Source organism: Ruditapes philippinarum, unplaced genomic scaffold, assembly GCF_026571515.1.
Source record: "Ruditapes philippinarum isolate M1 unplaced genomic scaffold, ASM2657151v2 ctg3835_1_1_1_1, whole genome shotgun sequence".
NCBI classification, from domain to species: Eukaryota; Metazoa; Mollusca; class Bivalvia; order Venerida; family Veneridae; genus Ruditapes; species Ruditapes philippinarum.
In genome coordinates, this window is record NW_026853110.1 from 23,895 (window position 1) to 44,563 (window position 20,669).

The 20,669-nt window shown below is 32.6% G+C and overlaps 1 protein-coding gene across 1 annotated transcript; it reads right to left on the minus strand.

Moving 5' to 3' along the window:
* Positions 1-17,693: 17,693 nt before the first annotated feature.
* LOC132734161 (doublesex- and mab-3-related transcription factor A2-like) lies at positions 17,694-20,303 on the minus strand. The gene is made up of 2 exons (XM_060720879.1): positions 19,616-20,303; positions 17,694-19,036 (listed from the first exon to the last, which is right to left on the minus strand). Exons 1-2 carry the CDS (start codon positions 19,989-19,991, stop codon positions 18,267-18,269), a joined length of 1,146 nt encoding a protein of 381 aa, XP_060576862.1. The 5' UTR covers positions 19,992-20,303; the 3' UTR covers positions 17,694-18,266.
* Positions 20,304-20,669: the final 366 nt, after the last annotated feature.

Consider the following 20,669-nt stretch of genomic DNA (forward strand, 5'->3'; position numbering starts at 1 on the left):
GAATGACTCGGAGTGCAGTGCACAAGAATCTTCCTCTGCACTTCTTAATTTTTTCAGTTATTGCCCTTTTTAATTTTCATACTTTATTTTTGTGCGAGCCTTTCCTCATATGGACTTGAAACTTCATAGGATGATAGATCTAATTGAGAAGAAGTGCAGTGCACAAAAACCGGTAATCTGTACTTCATGACTTTTGAGTTATTGTCCTTTGTTAATTTCCATACTTAATAGGCTTGTACCTTGCAAGAGCAGTGTTTATAAATAACCTATATTTAATACGAAAATGCCTAACTGACCGTTGTCAAGGTCTAGTCTTTAGCTGGAAGTTTGTCTCTCTAGCAAAAAAGATGTTTGCTTTCAGAGATATTTATGACATGATTTGAGGTCATGGCCTCTAGCAAGAGTGATGTTTGCTTTGAAGGGATATTTATGAATTGTCTGAGCACATTATAGGGACATTATGGTTCACACTATGTACATAATGATATTTCAAATCATAAATGTTTTTATGCCTGCTTACATTTTGATGTTTCACTTGGTCACAAAAGGAGTTTATAGGTACACACATTCGTGTCCGGACTGTAACTTTGTCATGCATTGAAGGATTTTAAAACTACATGTACTTGGCACGAATGTTTACCACATCAAGACCATGTGTCACGGCTAAGGCTCATGTCCATCTGTCTGTCCGTACCCACTCACACAACAATCATGTCCAGATTGTTGTCATACATTGAGAGATTTTAAAATAACTTGGCACAAATGTCTACGATATCACAATGTTGTGTCACATCCAAGAACCACGTCATTTCTTCAAAGGTCAATGTCACACTTACATTTTGAAGGTTCACACTATCACACTAAAATTATTAGAGATTATAGATACACACATTCGTGTCCAGGCTGTAAATTTGTCATGCATCAAAGGATTTATCAATAAGTTGGACATAAATGTCTACTACATCAAGACGACTTTGTAAAGTCAAAGACCCATGTTCCTACCTCCAAGGTCAAGGTCACATTTAGAATTTTAATGATGTACACATTCCTATCCGGACTGTAACTTTGTTGTTCATTGAAGGATTTTTAAATAACTTGGCACAAGTGTCAACCACACCAAGACAATGTGCTGCGGCTTAGGCCCATATCAATACCAAAAAGGTCAAGGTCACACTTAGAGGTTAAAGGTTTCATCATAGTGATGTGTTTCATTTCAGACCCATGTCTGTTAGTCAAAGGGCAAGGTCATACTTTTAGTTTGAAGGTTTCCCATTCTCACAAGTAGAATTTAAAGGTACACACATTTGTGTCTGGACTGTAAATTTGTATGCACGGAAGCATTTGTAAATAACTTAACATAAATTCTAGGCGAGGTCGAGAGATATTTTATGTTTGGTTTTTTTTTTCAAGATGACAATAATTATTACAAATAATAAATATTAATATTATAAATCTTATTTGATATATTTCTCAATTTCTATTGATATAATATTTTATTTAGGGATTAATTTTCCATATTTAATTAACTTACGCTAAAATGAAGTTTTTAAAAGTGATTAAAAGTCCCAGGATGGTTTTTTTTCTGTATAAATACTGTATAATGTGAGTTTAAAAAGTAAATAAGTCTACATATGTTGAACGAAATGACGACGCAGACAGAACTAACCAGTAGTTTTGAAACAAGTCATTTGATAATTACAATCGCTAGAAGTTAAAAAAAATATTGTGGATATTGTAAGATTAAAACAAGCCTAAGTCGCTCATTTGACAGGCTCTTTTACGCTTTTATAGTTCACTGTGATAACTATGGTGAAATCTAAATGCTCTAACCTGACCCGCGTGGTCATCTTTATATGGAGAAAAATTTTGTTCCCTAGCCTGCTTAGTCTATTCATTTCGATGACATTTATAGAATATTGGATAGAAAATTAAAATCTAAAATATGAAAATTTTGCCTGTGTCTCCCTTTAATGAATCGTCTTCTATGTATTAATATTGGTTAAAATAATAATATAGCCATAATATGGTGTACTTACATTAAAAAGAATATCATAATTTGTTTTAAATAATATTATGTATAATACTATGCATCATACATGTAGTTATGTAATGTATATTTTAACAATTTATAATGATTATTTCGTATTTAGAGCAAATCTGAAATAAATTGCATGAACTATAACAGGATTTTATCTTTTTCATCAATTGTGATAAGCCGGAAAATTAATTCTTTAATGGAATAATTGCACATTCTATTTATTTATTTTTGTGTGTTCACTATTCTTTAGAAACTCTTACTGGGAAATAAATGAAAATTGCACGTAAAGCTTCGTTGTTATTTACAAATTACATGATATCGAGATCGTCTTGCCCCAATGTCATAACAATTTAAAGAATTTTCACACGTGTCATTCTTTATTTGTCTATTATAAACACAGATGCATGCATGTGGCAGCCGACAAAATACAATAAACAATTTACAGTAAATAATAAAGTGAAAATGATGACCAGGTAGATATATATAGGAAAAAAAGACAATCGTTATTCATTTTATAGTGTCTGCAAAGTTAATATTTTGTATAAAATCATGTAGACCAAACTGCTGACTAATTAAATATTAATTCAAATTAAAGCCAAACACTCTTCTAATTTTATATGGTCAGCAAATTTAACGCTCTCTAAATTCAGGCGAGAAAATGCTGACCAGTTGAACATAAAGTGAAAATGCTGACCAGTTAGATATAAAGTGAAAATGCTGACCAGTTAGATTTATAGAGAAAAATGATACTTTGTCGTGAAATTAGTATCACTTTATACTGTCTGCAAAGTTAATATATTGTATAAAATAATGCCGACCATTGAATTTAGTAAGAAACTGCTGACCAATTAAATATTAATTCGAATTGATCAAAGCCGTAAAACTCTTGTTATTCTATATGGTCAGCAAATTTAACGCTATTTACATTCAAAATGCTGACCATATAGAATAACAATAACATGTAGGACAAAACTCCACAAGTTAAGACCCCACCACTCAAAATTTTATAGAGTGGACAAAACCCCACCACTAAATTTTACAGAGTGGACAAAACCCCACCACTTCAGTTTTATAGAGTGGACAAAACTTTCTTGTAAACATGTTAAAAAACAAACAATTGTGCATCAGCAGAAACTCAAAAGAATGTGTGAACAACTCATCAATCAAGAAGACTGTACCTGAGTTCCTTCAGGCTATCGGCCACTGTATCCGCTTAAACTTAGAAAATAGACTCAACTGAATAAACTAGAAATGTGCTATACAAAATGTGCTATTTTTAATCATTAATTGATGAAAATGTGCTATATTCTTGATTAATAGTAAGTAGTTTATTTTTCATATAAATAAATTGAAGAAACTATTAATAATGGATAATTCAAGGTCATAAATGTGACACAGTCTCAAATAAATGACTACTCTTTGATGTTGATTTAACTGTTTGTAAATTGTTTGTATAATCTCATTCATTGTATTATTGAAATAAATGCTATATGCTTTAATTATCATGTTTTGTTCTTTAGGGATTTGGATGTTTTTGTGTACAGTTTGTAACACCTTTTTTGCAATCAAAACATCAATAAATAATCTGTTTTGTTCTTCAGGGATTTGGATTAAGTTTTTTGTGTACAGTTTGTAACACCTTTTTTGCATATTGCACATGCAAGATGTACATGCATTGTTAATAAAATTGTTAATTCTTATATTACACAAATGTTATATTGAAATTAAAAATAAAATGTGAAAAATATGTATATTATATATATTTTAATTCATCAAATCTTGCCCAATAATTGGTAAGTGTGGGGTTTTGTCCACTCTATAAAACTGAAGTGGTGGGGTTTTGTCCACTCTGTAAAATTTAGTGGTGGGGTTTTGTCCACTCTATAAAATTTAGTGGTGGGGTTTTGTCCACTCTATAAAATTTTGAGTGGTGGGGTTTTAACTGGTGGGGTTTTGTCCGTCTTCCGTCAGACATATAGTAGAATCTGCTGACCTGGTAGATATATAGTGAAAATGCTGACCTAGTAGATATATAGTGAAAATGCTGACCATTTAAACGTATAGTAGAATCTGCTGACCAGTTAAACTTGTAGAGAAAACTGCTGACCAGTTAGATATAGAGAGAAAAATGATATTTATTCGCGAAATTGTTATTCATTTTATTATGTTTGTAAAGTTAATATATAATATAAAATCATGAATTTGATTAAGTAAAAAACCGCCGGCCAATTAAATATTAATTCAAATGGATTGAAACCATAAAATTCTTTTTTATTTTAATGGTCAGCAAATATAACGCTGACTAGATAAACGTATAGTAGAGTCTGGTGACCAGTTAAACTTATAGTGAAAACTCCTGACCAGTTAGATATAGAGAGAAAATTGATAGTTTGCCGTGAATTAATTACTTATTTATTTTTTTTTTTTTTTGATGCATAATGGTCATCTCTACATGTAATCATCATCATCATTTTCTGTTACGAGGTTCTATCTCTGTACATATGTTATACGATCTATGAATAAAATTTGCAATTTGCGTGTCTTTTGTATTTGAAATTGTTTAAATATTTTTGTCACCATAGCATCATTTTCAACTCAGTGTATAAAAGTTTTACACAATTTATTAAATGTCCGTGCATGTTACATATAGTTCTTTAAGCTTTTAATAACATATAATTATAACTCCATGCAAAATTCTCATATTCAAAAATTTGCAATAATAATAATAACAACAACAACAGCAAACGATTGATTAAAAAAAATCCACTTTGTTTACAACCGTCTTAATTGCCCCCACGACATCTTCACACCTTCACCGGCTTTCCTTCTTTATCTATGTGGTCAGCAGTTTCCTATAATCCTTCTTTATTTAACTAGTCAGCAGTTTCCTATATATTCTTTATCGTCAGCTAACGCATCAGCATTTTAGTATTGCCCGTTGAAGAGGCTACTTTTTACCTTTCACCGGTAGACGGGCGACATGCGATACGATTATAATCTTAAATGTCGCTTCGCATTGTCGAGCGTCGTTCGAGATTGTCGCATGTCGTTTGAAATTGTCGCGCGTCGACCCTTAAACAAAACCGCGACACGCGACATACGATATGACATTAGGAAAATGTCGCTTCGCATCGTCGAGCGTCGTTTGAGATTGTCGCGTGTCGTTTGATAATGTTGCCGTCGCATTTGCAGGGTCGACACACGACAACGCGAAGTGACATAGCGACAATGCGAAGTGACAACGCGATATATCGTGCTTTTATAGGCGAAATTTTAAAGTGGATATCGCGACATTGTTGAATTTGTCGCCGTCATTTGAGATTGTCGGGTGTCACTTCGTGATATCGCTATGTCATTTCGCGTTGTCATGTGTCGACCATGAAAACGCGACGGCGACATTATAAATGGCCCCAACAGAATTCCGTACTTTCCTTATATCTGTTGCATATTTTTGGATGTTTTCGTTAATGAAATTTGGCATTTTTACCACGCCCATTGAAATACCGCTTAAGTCATAATTATTTATTAGTCATTATATGAAATAGATTTCCTTCTCTTAAAGCAAATCTAAAAATGTTTCCCATGAAAAGTACCAAAAGATATTGAAAAGAAGAGCGGTTTATCTCGTTTTAAAAATGATATATTATAATTGACAAATAAAAGCCCCAAAAAGAACAAAGTTTTTGAATAGAACTCTCATTATGTAAATAGAATTTAGCGTTTATTACCTAGATATTGCTCTTTAGTGTAACGCAACCTTTTGAATAGGTGCAATTTAGCACATAATACATATAAAAGATATCACATTGAGCTTGTTCATAAGTATCCATCATGTATCAGTTCAAATTGAAGTATAACCTATAATTTGTGTAATTGCCCATTTGAAATACACGGCCACCTTTGTGATTTTTTACTTCTGAATTTCCAGTTTATAAGGACAGATTTCAAAGAGGAACGCCTCTCGGTTCATGTTCCGTAATAAGCGAGCTGCTTTCGTTTAACCTTTTACGCATGAGCATATTGCAAAAAATGGCTGTTTTCATTGAAAAGCCTCCTGTTACAAATTCAAACTAATATGAAATTATAATAAATGCTTCAATACTGATCAAACTTGGCACAAATGTTGACTGGACTATAGCCTTTGTAACAGCATGCTCAATCATAAATTTCCCATTTCCATGGCAACGGGGGACGTCTCAAAATTGCCATAAATCACAATTTTGCGGGGTTTTTTTTCATCAAAACTAATTTCAACGTGCTGCAACTTCTCAATTGATTGAGATAGAGTCAGTCTTTTCAGCGTTGGTTACGTGTTACCTAACGATCGACCTGAGGCCATTTTAAGCCCCTCACAAGTCCAAAATTTTCTTGGCGATGAGGGGGCTGCCACCCCATTCAAACCCCCGAAACAGAAGGGGGCACATCCCCCCTCTGTCACTTCCTTGATGTACCTTTTTGGTAGGGGGCAGCGCCTAAAAAGTGATCACTTTTTGAACAACATTCTACACTACATAGGGCATTTTTCACTATTTGAGGCCTCAAAAGGGGATGAAAAGCCGTCAAAACACGCTTATATGAGATAAAAGGTTAAACGGAATGGAACATGTCCATTTTTAACAACTTGAAGAGTTACATTAACAAAAACGTTTAGGAATAGAGAGAGCAGAAAACAATGTTTAAAGGGGTTTTCTTTCACTGAGGTTTTTTTTAAGATGGCAGGAGTGAAAATAATTTTTCGAGATTAATGTTCCATTTGATGTAGGTCTATACCAATAACTTGTGTGCAAAATTTCAGATAATTCGCTCATTCCGTTTTTGCAGAATAATTATTGTTACTGTGAGAATTGACCAAAAATTGATAGGCGTTGCAAACGCTTTAAGCTGAAATCAGACTTAAAATAGGACAAAAATACGATTTTCAATTTATTTCTTAATATATTTTTAATTATATTTTGCATATGTGTCTTTTTAAAGTGCCAAAGCTATCTATGTAAGAAATTCTGACTCGATCTGATTAAAATCAGCTATGCATTTGGATCTGACTACCACTAATAGGTTGTCACCTTCTCTTAATCTTTCAAACAGCCAATCATCGACGAACAAACGATGTGGTTTCTAATTTTAACCGCTGGAAAACCAAAACTGAGTAATGATTTTCACGATTTCGAGAATAAACACGGCTTTGTCCAAACTGGCAAAACAATTTTGCCCATTAAAAATTCAATAAATTACTTCAAATATTTTTGTCTAACAAAGATCAACTTTACTTCCACAGACTACTTCGTTTAATGGCGATTTGATTGCATAGCTAAAAAAGCTTTCTCGGGAAATCCGAATCACACGCACGCACGCACGCACACACAATATAATATGTATTAGTTAAACTAATGCTATAGAGGTATAATGAAAATTGTGTAATAGTGTCATATTATTGTTGTTATGAATACTAAATGTGGAAATAGACTTTATATAATATTTTTGGGGGTTGTAACAGGTACTGGAGGAAAGGGGGTCAGGTAGGGGATAATATCAGATTAAAGCGTCTTAGCGATGTGCCCCTAAATTGGATTTTTTCCTAATTTCAAGATTGTGACATTTATAATGGTTTCTAAAACGGTATATCTTTTAAAGAATTTGAAGTACTATGTACCTCTAATGAAATTGAACAACTATATGTTGTTGTCGTTTTGTTTTTGCGTTTTGTTTGTCTGTTTGTTTTGGGTTTTTTTGTGTGTGTGATTTTTTTGTGTTTTTTTAACCTGTGCCAAAATATATGGAAAACATAATAAAAGGGAAAAAAAGACCTTTTAAGGCTTATGTATAAGTTACCTGACCCTGAAACTACCCCAGATAAGTAAAAAATCATATTCACGTGCAGAAATCTCCAAAATTAGATCGGTGACCCCTAAATTTATTCTTTGCTTGAAATGTTTCTGTTATCATATTTTAACATCATGCCAAGTTTAAAGTGACATTATGCCCATCAAAGGGTATAAATGAATGTCAAAATAAGTTTTTAATGATAAATATGGTAACATCTTATTGATAAATCTTGGCGTAGCGCGGCCAAAAGTAATTATACGCCTTGGGGGTGGGTTAAGGGAGGGGGTGGCCCCCTCCCTTTGGAAATGGTAGGGGGTTCGAGGGTGTTTCCCCGAGAAAATTTGGATTTATAGATGCAAAATAACGCAATCTGGAGACATTTGACAACATATTTATTCCCTTCTTATCTAATAAATAGAGGATATTGAAAGAGTGTAAGTTTAATACTAAATTTATTTAATGAGTTGAATAAAATGATATATTATGTGAGCCTCTGGCGGGTTAATGGGAGGGGGTGAGCCCTCCCTATGTAAATGGAAGGGGGTTCGGGGGACTTATTGAGGATATTGAAAGAGTGTAAGTTTAATACTAAATCTATTTAATGTGTTGAATAAAATGATAAATTATGTGAGCCTCTGGCGGGTTAAGGGAGGGGGTGTCCCCCTCCCTTTATAAATGGAAGGGGGTTCGGGGGACTTATTGAGGATATCAAAAGAGTGTAAGTTTAATACTGAATTTATTTAACGAGTTGAATAAAATGATATTATGTGAGCCTCTAGCTGGCGAGCATTATATTATTTTATTCAAATCGTTCAATAAATTTAGTAATGAACTTACACGCATTTAATATTCTATTTATCATATACCAAGAACAAAGACCGTTTGAAGTGATAAAGAAACATTTTTCATTGAAGTGCCTATATATTATAACACTAACATTTAGCGCGTCTTAGCATTATGTTTATGTAACGCAAATGATGTCTTGTCAAAATATATACCAGTGCAATACCATTTTTACGGAGTCGCAAACTCGGCACGGGTATGTGATAAATTTCATGATGATATCTATGCCGAGATAGTTATTCTCTGAAGACAATTGCAAGGCGGTGTTGTTTTCTTGCAGCAAATTTATCAATTATGTACTCGGAGTTAATTTTCATGTCTCTGTAAATATTCAATAGGCCAAGCCCAGGCAGATGTTCTGTAGTCATGGTAGATCTTAAGTATGTTATCAATCTCTTCATTGTGCTGAATGATCGTTCAGCTATAGCCGTAGACACTGGCATAGTGAGCAGTACTAACAAACAACGATGGACATTGGGATAGTACTCGTCGTACTGCTCATAAGTTGAAGGAAGCGCATGTTCTTCGGACGTTTTACATTTGGACGCCATTTGATTTTTCCCGCTAGTATAACTTCTTATGTAAACAACATTCGGAATAAAATAGGATTCTACGATACGATACGCATGACACGGTCTTACCTAAAATAGTACTAGCTATTCTACACTTGCAACAAAAAATACCGATACACTATTTAAATCGCTTTATAACAAAATATTTTTGTCAGAAAATCCTTTTTTCTCCGTCAAAATTCACGGTGATGCCTAACACGGGTTAGGGTACTGACTTGGACAACTGTTTTCAACTTTTAAGACTTTTTGATTTTTTAAAATAAATTTTCGTTTTGTACGCCTACGGCGTACTGGCGTATGCCCGGCTACGCTACTGAATTTAAATTTAATAAATAACCTCCTATGACTACTTGATATAATTATTTCAGACATATAATTATTTAATTTTAAGAGGGTCACAATAGGCGATTACATATGTAGGCAAGTCTGCTTTGAAGATGGCATTGTATTTATTTAATAAACGACTGTAGGTAAACATATTAAAATCAGTCCGAATATGATTACCCATAATTCCTCAAGAAATATGAAAGATCATTGTAACGTAAGAATATTGATATTTTGTCTTTAAATTATGAATAGAAATCAATGCAATACGCTGAAGACGACAGAAACACCTTGAAACACGTAAAACAATCTTTCACGTAATTGATATTTGAACATGGTAAACCATCTTTCCGGTTTTAATCCTAAATTTAAACATCATGAAAACGAAGCCACGAAACTCGTTACTGATAAAATGTTTGCATGGTATCGAGTTATGAATATAAAACAGCTGTTAAATAGACATTATATTGGTGTCAATATTGTGTTAAGGGGACATCTTTTGCAAGTATCGGCAACTGATCAGAAATCTCTTCATGTTTTGTTGACTCCAGTCTAGCGGCGCCATTAGAGATTAGATTGTTAGCATATGGTAACGTTTCCTCTCCATAATACAACCAAGAACACAGTCCGGCACTTGTTTAGACAAATAAATGTAACGTTACTAAAACTACCGTTTCAAATTAGGAAGCATTCGACTGAAACGTTATGTTCAAATTCAATTAGAATATTTTATCCGCGTTTAAAACAACAGCACGTGACCGCTCACTTACACGACATCTCATTCTGCGTGCACTTGTAGAATAAATATTATTGATAGCTTATATATACACACAGCATAGTCATTCCATATATCACAGCAAACATCTACTAAACATGCGGCCTTGGGAATGATACGATATTTGCAACAACAAAAAAAACGGAAAATAGAGCAAACAAAATCTTAAACGTTAAAATATATCATCTTTATCACATATCCGTGCCGCCGTTGCGACTCCGTAAAAGCGCTATTGAATGATCGTGCATATACTTTGACGTGACGTAATTTGCGTTATAATTTTAGGCGAGTTTCATAGTTATCATCATTGCTATTATCATTCAATCGACTGTCATAATGATGCATACATGTATTTCATTACAACCATATTTAAATGTGTGCAAAGTGTAAATATTAACTGAAAACAAGCCACTTGAGCATTGCTTTACAGTCAATGGTCTATTTAATATTATTAAACCCATAACGCTTCATATATAACTTGTTCGAAATGGCCGTGGGAGTTGAAAAGTATTTATATCAATTTTCACTTTTAATTACAAAATATTCCTTTTAAGTTTGACACGTGTGTTTAGACGCCGGTAAAATTATCATTTCCATAATTGCCTTCTACATTTGCTAAAATGTACGATAATTACACGAACTATCAATTTACTGGTATAGACTTATAACTCTTCCACAATCTCTAGACAATGTTCCCGTCTTAAAGTAGAGCTCTTAAGTCAGTGCGCGCTTAATTTGTCAACTTTAACTGTCGGCAGGATGTCATTTGTTTAAATCGAAGGACCCTCCACGTCAAATGTAGAGACTTGAAAATCAAAACATAGAACTGGGAATAAGTATCAATATGAAAAGATTACGTGAAAAATGATGGCGGTTAGTAGAAATTGGCGAAGGTTGTGTGTGTGAAGAGTTTTCGTTACACGAGTGTTGTGACATGTTTGGTTACAGGTGAATTTAGTGTGACACGACTGTTTGCTGCCCTTTGAAAATCTTTTGTATGTATTGTTTATTGTTGTTGTTTTTTTTCTCTCTCATTTGCGGATAATTTGAAGCATTTTTGAAATATTTAAACTGATATTTTCCGACCTGAAGTGATACAAAGTTACAATTTTATCTAAAACCCTTTTCCTTTTTCTTTAACATGATACAAGTTAGATTGCAAAAAATAGGAAAATCTTAACTCGTTCCACGCACTCAGAAAGTGTTTTTTGTAAAATATTTGCGAAAATGGGCAAATGAAGGTAGGTGTAATAATGACATGATTGATAATTATGTATTTACGACTTATATTGTTTTGTCAGTTATTATAATTTTTATTACTTTATTTTATCTAAATATGTATCATGGTCTTTAATATGTAAAATGTAAGCAACCCGAAATTATTTATTATTGTGTTTAAAAAAAGATAATAGAGCTGTATTTATCTAATACAAAAATTTTAAATTTTAAATTTTGTCCAAAATAATGAAACAATATCAGAACTCAGCCCTTAGTTTATGATGTTCAATAAATGTCTAATATATTATATGATTATTGATATGTTCATTTGATATAATGTTTACAATTTTTATATATTTTTGCATAATAATCAAGTTTTTTATATGTCAAAGAATTGCCTTACCGACTGTGTAGATATTGGTGTTAGAATTTGAGTTCACTTACCGTAACAAGGCAGGTTTGTTTAGAAACACCTGGGACAGAAAGATTCATTTTTAGTCCCAGGAAACACATACATGTACATCTTAAAGTGATCCGTTTTTTTCAAGATTAGTTTAATATACAAATTTATTTTAGTACGATTGTGTTGGAAGCTATAAGCTTATTGAAACACTCTCGAATCCGTTCCTGGAACCAACCAGTACTAAGCAATGCATGTAAAGTTTCTTGCTCAAGGTAACAACGGCTTGCCCCTGACAGGGTTTGAACCCACGCGGTCAGCAATCCTTCGATTACAAGTCCGACACGTTAACAACTCCGCCACGCCGCCACAAAGATGAATAATCCTACAAGAAATTAATAGGTCAATGTTTTTTTAGCATTACCACATAAACTTAATGATATTTACATCACTTTAATGGGTTTTTTTCCCAGTAAAATATAATAAATTCATAGTTTTTTTTTCAGGTTTCTCTTTTACACTTTAGATTAGCTATCTTAACTTAAAAAAAGTCGTAACAATATCGAAATTTATCCGAATTTAAGATAAAACAAGAAATCACTGAACAGATCGGCATGTCCATGTATTAGTTTTTATTCGCTTATTCTAAATTTTTAAATGAGTATTTTGAAGTATGTCGAATGAGACTTTAAAAACAGATGTCTCGTGTAATTGAATGTCATTTCTGTATCTTTTGCCTTAATTATTTTATTATTATGATTGATTGATTGATTGATTGATTGATTGATTGATTGATTGATTGAACGAACGAGCAATTATCAAAATATTACAAGCAATACAAAAGTTCCCTAGAACCCTAGCAACATTCTGAAGAGTCATGGCCATCCAATTATGCCATTGTAGAGTATTGAATCTTCTCATACATGATACGGGTGATAATAAGGACCATTTACTCTAAAGTATAACTTAAGAGCTAAAGAAGTTATAGACAACAAACATTTTTATGAAAACTGCAAGTTAAAGGGGGAGGGGAGCGGGTAGAGTGTAAAATGTCGCCGATCTTGGGTGAGTAGAACAGCTCTCGATATACTCCCTGTGGCCGAGCTTAAAGTGACGTGCATACTCTACATACTGTCATCTATCCATATTTCAAGTTTCATAATATTGTTATATTTGTCATATTAGTGTTATATTTGTCAAATTTAAAGTCCATTTGTTGCCATAGCAACCAAACCTTTCAACACTGGAAGAAAAAAAGCGTACACAATCTCCAGTACTGTCATCTACCCATATTTCAAGTTTCATAAAAATATGGGCAGTGTTTGTGGATGACTAACTTGCCTTATTTTAAGTATATATTTGTTTCCATAGCAATCATTTTTTTCAACATAGGAAGAAAATAAAAGAAGTGCATAATCCATACAACCATCAACCAATATTTCATAAAATTTTCATGAAACATTTTCATTACTTTTTGAGTTATCACAAATTTCGTTAAAATTGTCATATTTAAAGTCTAGTTGTTACCATAGCAACACAATTTTCAACATATGTGTGAAGAAAATCTGCCATCTACCAATATTTCAAGTTTCATAAAAATATTTTCAGCACTTTTTGCGTTATTATGGGATGTATTTGTTGGCATAGCAACCAAGTTTTTCAACACAGGAGCGCAATGTGCATATTAATAGTTTAAGTACTTTTTGCATTATTACGGGATCCAGTTTTGTGGACGGACTGACAGATGCATGAAGGGGTGGACAGACAGACGGACCTTAAGTCTATCCGGTGAAACCGGTAGGAGACTAATGAAACTAATATAAGTATTGTAGATTGAGTCGACGTATGCGTCAATGAATTAACGTTTACTCACACACATTTGCTAGGGTACGATCTCGCTCGCTTTAAAGCTAGTATTATGTATATTATATTATTAATTACGCCGCTTTTAGAATTAAATTTTAGATAATAATAGCAGAGACAGCTGAATTAGCTAATGTACCAAATGGTCATCTGTCTAATTGCCTCTCTTCAATGTGTCAACTCTATAGTGGTTAGCAACGAAAAGACGATGATAACAAATGACTTGATTCGTGAGATATTTAGAAGCATACTTAAATGTTTCTCATCTGTTGCCAATCGGACCCTTCACGCTGACAATTTTGATACCATTAAAGTCGAACCTGATTATAAAAGTGACCGTATTAAAGTCCCAAAGAGATATCTTCCTAGCGTAATGATGGCAAATTGGAATGCGGAGTGGTTTCGACGGGGCAACAGACTCGCTTGTTTATTGGGAACTACTTTCTTGCCACGCAAAAGAAACACAACATTGACAAATGAAGTTTTTATCCGATAAAAATCATAAAAAACTTATCTTTTTGTAGTTTTGTGTCTTTTTAAGTTGTTTCAAAATCGATTACAATATATTTACACTGACTCGAGCGTTTCAAGACTAAATTTTATCCAAGCAGTTATGTCTAATAGAAGATATACATTTCAATACAGACATTTTCAACAATACAGCACTGGTGTCAGGCCCAGAAAGGAAAAGTAAATATTATTAAATGTAAAAGTGTTATAATATTAAAAAAGCGCCTGTGTTGAATTCTTCATATGACTTCAAAGCCATGTCAGAATTCCAGACAATGTCAAAATTCCATGCCATGCAAGGATTCCAATCCATGCAAGAATTTGGGGTCATTTTAGCATTCCTTTCCACGTTTTTCCAGAAATGGCTTCTTCGCACTTCAGTTTATCAGCTATTGAATGGAGAAGAACTACCATTAAACAAACATTGTTTTTCACTATAATTTACATTGAATATATCTTACATGTAAAGAATAATGTAATGAAAATATATGTGCAGTTTTAAATATGATAAATAGCATTGTAACAATATCTATAGATAAACAGAATACATTATCGAACGGGAATGTACACAAAAACCCAAATAAAGTGCTGATTTTGCTAAATTTAGTATGCAAATATACGCCCCAAATTCACATAAGTGAATCAAGAAAACAAAAAAACTAAATTGTTCTATACTTTTACTTAAAATAGTATGCAATGCATCAAAAAAGCAAATTGTTTGGCTGGCCTAACAGAGAAGTAGATAAATACGTAAGTTGTTAAATATCAGTTTAGACATTCATTTAGCATTAATTATAAGTTTGGTGTAACAAACTTTAGCAAGGAATATGAACTATTGCAATTATGAATAACACACACATAAAATTATAAACATTCTATAAATAATTTGTTAGGCTGACCTAGCACACTTTTGGCCAGCTTACATCAGGAGTAACAAATATATAAAATTATGAACATTCAAAAAATGAGATCAGATTTCTGAAATGTATTTTTAAAGTTACACTTAAAACTGTTTGATAAGAGATAACAAATATACAAAGTAAATAAAGTTAAAATCAAACAATTATAAAAATGTTTGGCTGGCCTAACAAAATTTTAGAAATCACAGTAATTGAAAACAATCTGAGCAGCCTTACATCAGACATTTAACAAATTAATTGTTTCAACATATTAAAATAAAAAGGTAGGCTGGCCCGACAAATTTTTAACAATTATTTATAATTTATCCAAAAAAAAACAACAACAAAAAACTGTTAACCAGACTAACATCTATAAGTTTACAGCTTCAATTAGGCTGGCCCAACTTTTAGGATTAACAGACATTTTTATTATCATAATTAAATATCAATTTAGTGATACATACAGTATTTATTGTAAGGCTGACCTAACACACTTTAGAAAGGAATATTAACTTTTCCATTCGAAAACTGTTTGACTAGTTTACATCATGAACACGTACATAAAATTATAAATATTTAACAATGGAATGTTAGGCTGGCCCAACAAATTTCAGAGTCATTGAAAACTGTCTGACCAACATCACACATTTAAAGAATTATTGATGTAACAAAACATTTATTCAGTGCTTTACTGTTTTGTGGCACCGTGGAATCACAAGTAGAGCTCAGTGGGCATGTAGATTTAAAACACATTTGATCACTGCCAATATTGACGGAAATATTTATTTCAATCTTTATTCATAAATTAATATAGATTTATCAAATACATGCTTGAATAAAAATAGTTTGAAGTATTATGAATTTAACTTTCCTCTTAACCGTTCAAGCTGTTATTTACTGAACGTATGATGGTGAATATGGTTTGATTTTGACTTGAGTCACGTTGTCAGAGCCTTCTAATACAGATAGCTTTGTCACTTTGCTTGAAATCGATTTAATAACAATTAATATAAATAAAGCTAATAAGAATTAAGTTTTATTTTAACAGGATTCGCTTTATTTGAATATAAAATTTATATAAATATTTTAATAAACTCTTTCTCTTTTGACGATTTATTTAAATATCTGTAACTTGTTACAGTTATCAATACACTGTTGAATTTATTGTTTAAAAAAGGAAACATTTCAAGCAATTCTAAAGTCGATTTTTCCTGCAGTTGAAAGGTTTTCGACCACATTTAACAAGGTATCTAATTAGAAAATGTGTGAACGAACAGTTGTTATTAATGTGTTTCCCAAACACTTCCAGCGACTACATTACAGTTACCTCATATATTGATACAAGAAATGGCGATAATGTGTAAATACTTCAGAGAAAAGAAAAATTGAACATGAAGCCTAATCCAAATATGGTAATGTTTAGAACAAACACTTACCTTTTTCGACCACACACACAACGTGTCATCTATAAGGGAGTTTCCATTAAGTTTTAGACTATTGACGTAACTATCATTTTGCTATGTTTTATCATTTCTTACCAATACAAATGATATGTAATGAAATAACCTGATACTTTTCACTCCTTAATTTATTTTAACTTCTTGAAATAAATGGGACACTTCAAAACCAGACGGCGTTGTATGTGGTGTTTCCGTTTAAAGTTTAAGCATTATTAAAACGGATTGAGACATTTTAATGGTTTTGCAACAAATTTCAAGAAATCTTTAGAAAGGGACTGCCTTATAAAAGCACTGGTGAGATCTTATCCATGACGAGACTGGAAATATTTTACTGATGTGTATGCAAAATTTTAGAACATTGGCTTCTCTGTTTGCCCAGAACAATCATTTTTATTTGGCAAAATAGTCTAAAAATGAAAAACTATGCTTAAAAATTCAATGCCACGTAGAACATTTTTCTGACCATTTCGGTTGTTTTGCTAAAATAGTGGTATAAAAAAGTCTTTGTATAAGATGATGTTTTGACTTCGGAACTCATTGTCGGCTGCACGTCTCCAGTAGGCTGTCTCCAGTAGGCTGAATCATTTTTCAAAAGGTCAAACATAAGAAAAATATATATTTGTATTAAGAATTTTAGAAATGTACACACGTATACTCACAATTCACGATTCTACCCGTACATTACATTTTGCATATCAGAATCATTAGAGATATTTTTTGTGGATATAGTGAAGGCTATACCTATGAATCCGAAATAAAATTCATGTCATTTATTTTGACGTTTATATATAAGTAACACTTTTTCATTACTATCATACTAGTAACTGTTACAAAATAAATGTGTTATAAAATTATAAAGACAGTTAACGCAAATATTTAACTACTATGTGGATGTATCAGATACATGTGCTATATTTGTAAATATCTAAAAATCTAAGGTGAAGATGGAAAGTGAAAACACAGCACTGTCAAATTTACTATTTTTATTACAAATAAATACAAATTTACGCCACAAGTGAACTTTTAACGGTTTACAAAAAATAAACACTCGACAAAAAGTAGTATATTATTTGTATTGTCATATAAATTCTGCTATGTAGCTGGAGGTCACATAAAATCTGATTAATGTCACAATAAACCTGCCGTATATCACGAAAGTCACAAAAAATCAGTCAGCACAGAATACTTTTATAAAATAATAACGTGTGTTTGTCTTGAGACTTATTCTTGGAAAAGTGTTTTAACGTGTCACGAAGCACATAAGTTGAAATTATATAAATAATTCATTTGTATTCTATTTTTCTATATCAAGTAAACGTCAATTACTTGTTCGAGATATATATTTTCGTCATTTGACCTACTGTTTTTTTTTCTATTCTTAATAGTATGCATTCTTTAATATTAATTTAAATATCTAGATTTATATACTTTGCAAACAATAGTTACACAAATGTCTGCTACTTTGAAAGTAAATTCTGCTTGACATGTGTTTCACTAGAGTTTCAGTTTGTTTTGTTTTTTCTTATTTTGTTATCACATTTCTATTGTTTCTTATTCTTTTCAGTTTCTCCTGAAGAGTTTCTTTCTGATATCTTTGTTAAATCTCTAGCCTCATTATTTCGGTATGGGAGAATAGAAAATGGTGTGCCCAAAAGTCCATTCATGGTACCTGTATATCCCGGAAGTCCGGAATATGTCCCGTGCGGAAACGGAAGTCCGAGGCTGGTACTAGAATATTGTCCCTGGGTAAAGTGCGACGCTAAAGGATTTGCAGACGACAAACTCGGGTAGCCGGGTAAAAACGCTGAATGAAGTCCTGTCAATGCGGGCAAATTAGGTAATGGTTTGAATGCTGATTTTAAGTCAAATGTTTGTGAATGCGAGGGACCGTATTGCGAGTTTGATCCTTGAATCCAGTGAGACGGGTTCGAGTACGGGCTAAATCTAAAATTTGACGCCTTTGTAGCGTCCACTTTACCATGCGCATCAATAGTGTCTTGGGCTGACAAGAACTGCTCAATTGCTTTCACAATATCGCCGTTACATCCTTGCAAAACAAGTTCAAGAACAGACTTCCTGTGCAGAGGAAACACTCTTTCCAAAATTTCTAAGTTTGTCAAACGACCCGGTGTGAACGCCGCCGGTCTGATAACGTTTGATTTAATCATTGAATCTCTTTCGTCACATTTCCCGTCTTGCTTCTCCGGTGTTTCCGGCGTTTGGATTCGTCTTTGGCACTCTTCTTGTTTAGAGAAATGGGGATCTTCTTCTGAACAGATGCTTATGTCGTCCTCATCTTCAGATCGACCGTCTAAAATTAAAATATTATTGTAAAGATGTGTCATTACCGTATTATTTAAAGCAGCATGTCTCCAAATGCATGCTAATTTGGTGAAAATTTGTAAAATGTCTTTAAATGGAAATTTATTGTCAAGTGAACAAAGACAATAATTTACACATTGCAAAGCAATGTAATTATACTTACATCAGAATATGCAAAAATTGTCCTTACTGCGTAAGTCACGCAGTAAAAATATGGCGATATATACAAAAATAAATTACATGTTAATTATTTCTTGAATTGTGAATATTATTACTTTTCTTTAAATCTTAGTACATTTTTTTTTCAATGTTGATTTTCGTGAAATATTTTCACTCATCTGGAGGCATGCAGCTTTAATATCATTACATAAACTATCAAATTTCATATGAAGTCAATTTTTTCCGCGTGAAGGGCAATTGAAATTATTATTAAACGATAGTTTCTATAAAACAAAATAGATTTTAATAAGCAAAATAGATCTTAATAAACAAAATGTTTTTAAATCTTATAAACTTTTCTTTGAAGATATGTAATGCAATATGGTCGCGAAAAAAATTCAACACATACCAGGACTTGGTTGAGATTTTGACAATCTCTCAGTATGATCTCGCTCTACATTTGCAGACGGCGGTGCAACAGTGCCCGGGCCCCAGAGCGGCCCCTGAGTCATTATCGGCAAAGAAGTCTCACTCCCAGCGCATGCTCTTATGCCAAGAGCAATTGCGTCTTCTGTGGCTTGTTGTCTTTTCAATGCAACTTGAGCTGCCATCACACGTTGTCGTTCGGCGATTAGATTACACTTTGCGCACGTGCAGTCTTTGAAGTCACAGTGACGTTTATGCCCTTTTAACCAGGACACCATTCCGTGATTTCTGCATCTTGCGCATTTTGGCTTTCGAGTCCCTTTTTCCGTGACAGGATATAGATGCGACAAAGAATTCATATTAATATCCTTTTTACAAGATAATTTCAATTTTTTCCTACTTTATTGTCACTTTTAATTGAGATCCGAAACTCCTTTCTTGAATTACAAGTACATTTTCATTAAATGTATTTATTTAAATGATGAGCATTCAAACATTTCCACACAAAAGCTACTGGAATAAAAATCAGTCGAGTGTTTCTCATAAAATAACTTTTCAAAACTGATGCGATATTAATTTATAGAGTTGATAGAATTTCAAAATAGCCACATATTTGATCGACAAGTTAATGTAAATAATGGGAGGATATCTTTCAATGTTCGAAATATTTACTTATCAAAGAATTTATCGATATTTTCTCCCATGGTATTGGCTGAGCGGCATATGATTGATAAACAAAGGGCGGATCTTTGTCACGTGATTCAACACACAAATTTTGAATATTCATGAGAATTAAAGGCAACGGAAGTAGATTTTACATATAGTTTCCTCAATATTCTAACTTTTACCGATAGAAAATGAAAATTAAAATATGAACAAGTAGAGGTTTTTAAGCTAAAGCATCAAGTCGCCGGATAGAAAAAAAAATGATTGTTTTATCAAAAATTTAAGAAAAATCATTTGAATGGTTTATGCATATAGAAAAGAGGAACAGTATGTAACTGTTTATTCACAATAAAACATCATATTTAAAACAA

Bases quoted from the DNA above. Each gene is read 5' to 3' on its own strand.
- LOC132734161 (XM_060720879.1), bottom strand. From the start codon at position 19,991: ATGAATTCTTTGTCGCATCTATATCCTGTCACGGAAAAAGGGACTCGA. The intron at 19,037-19,615 runs GTATGTGTTGAA...TTTTAATTTTAG, and splicing joins AAAATCTCAACCAAGTCCTG to ACGGTCGATCTGAAGATGAG.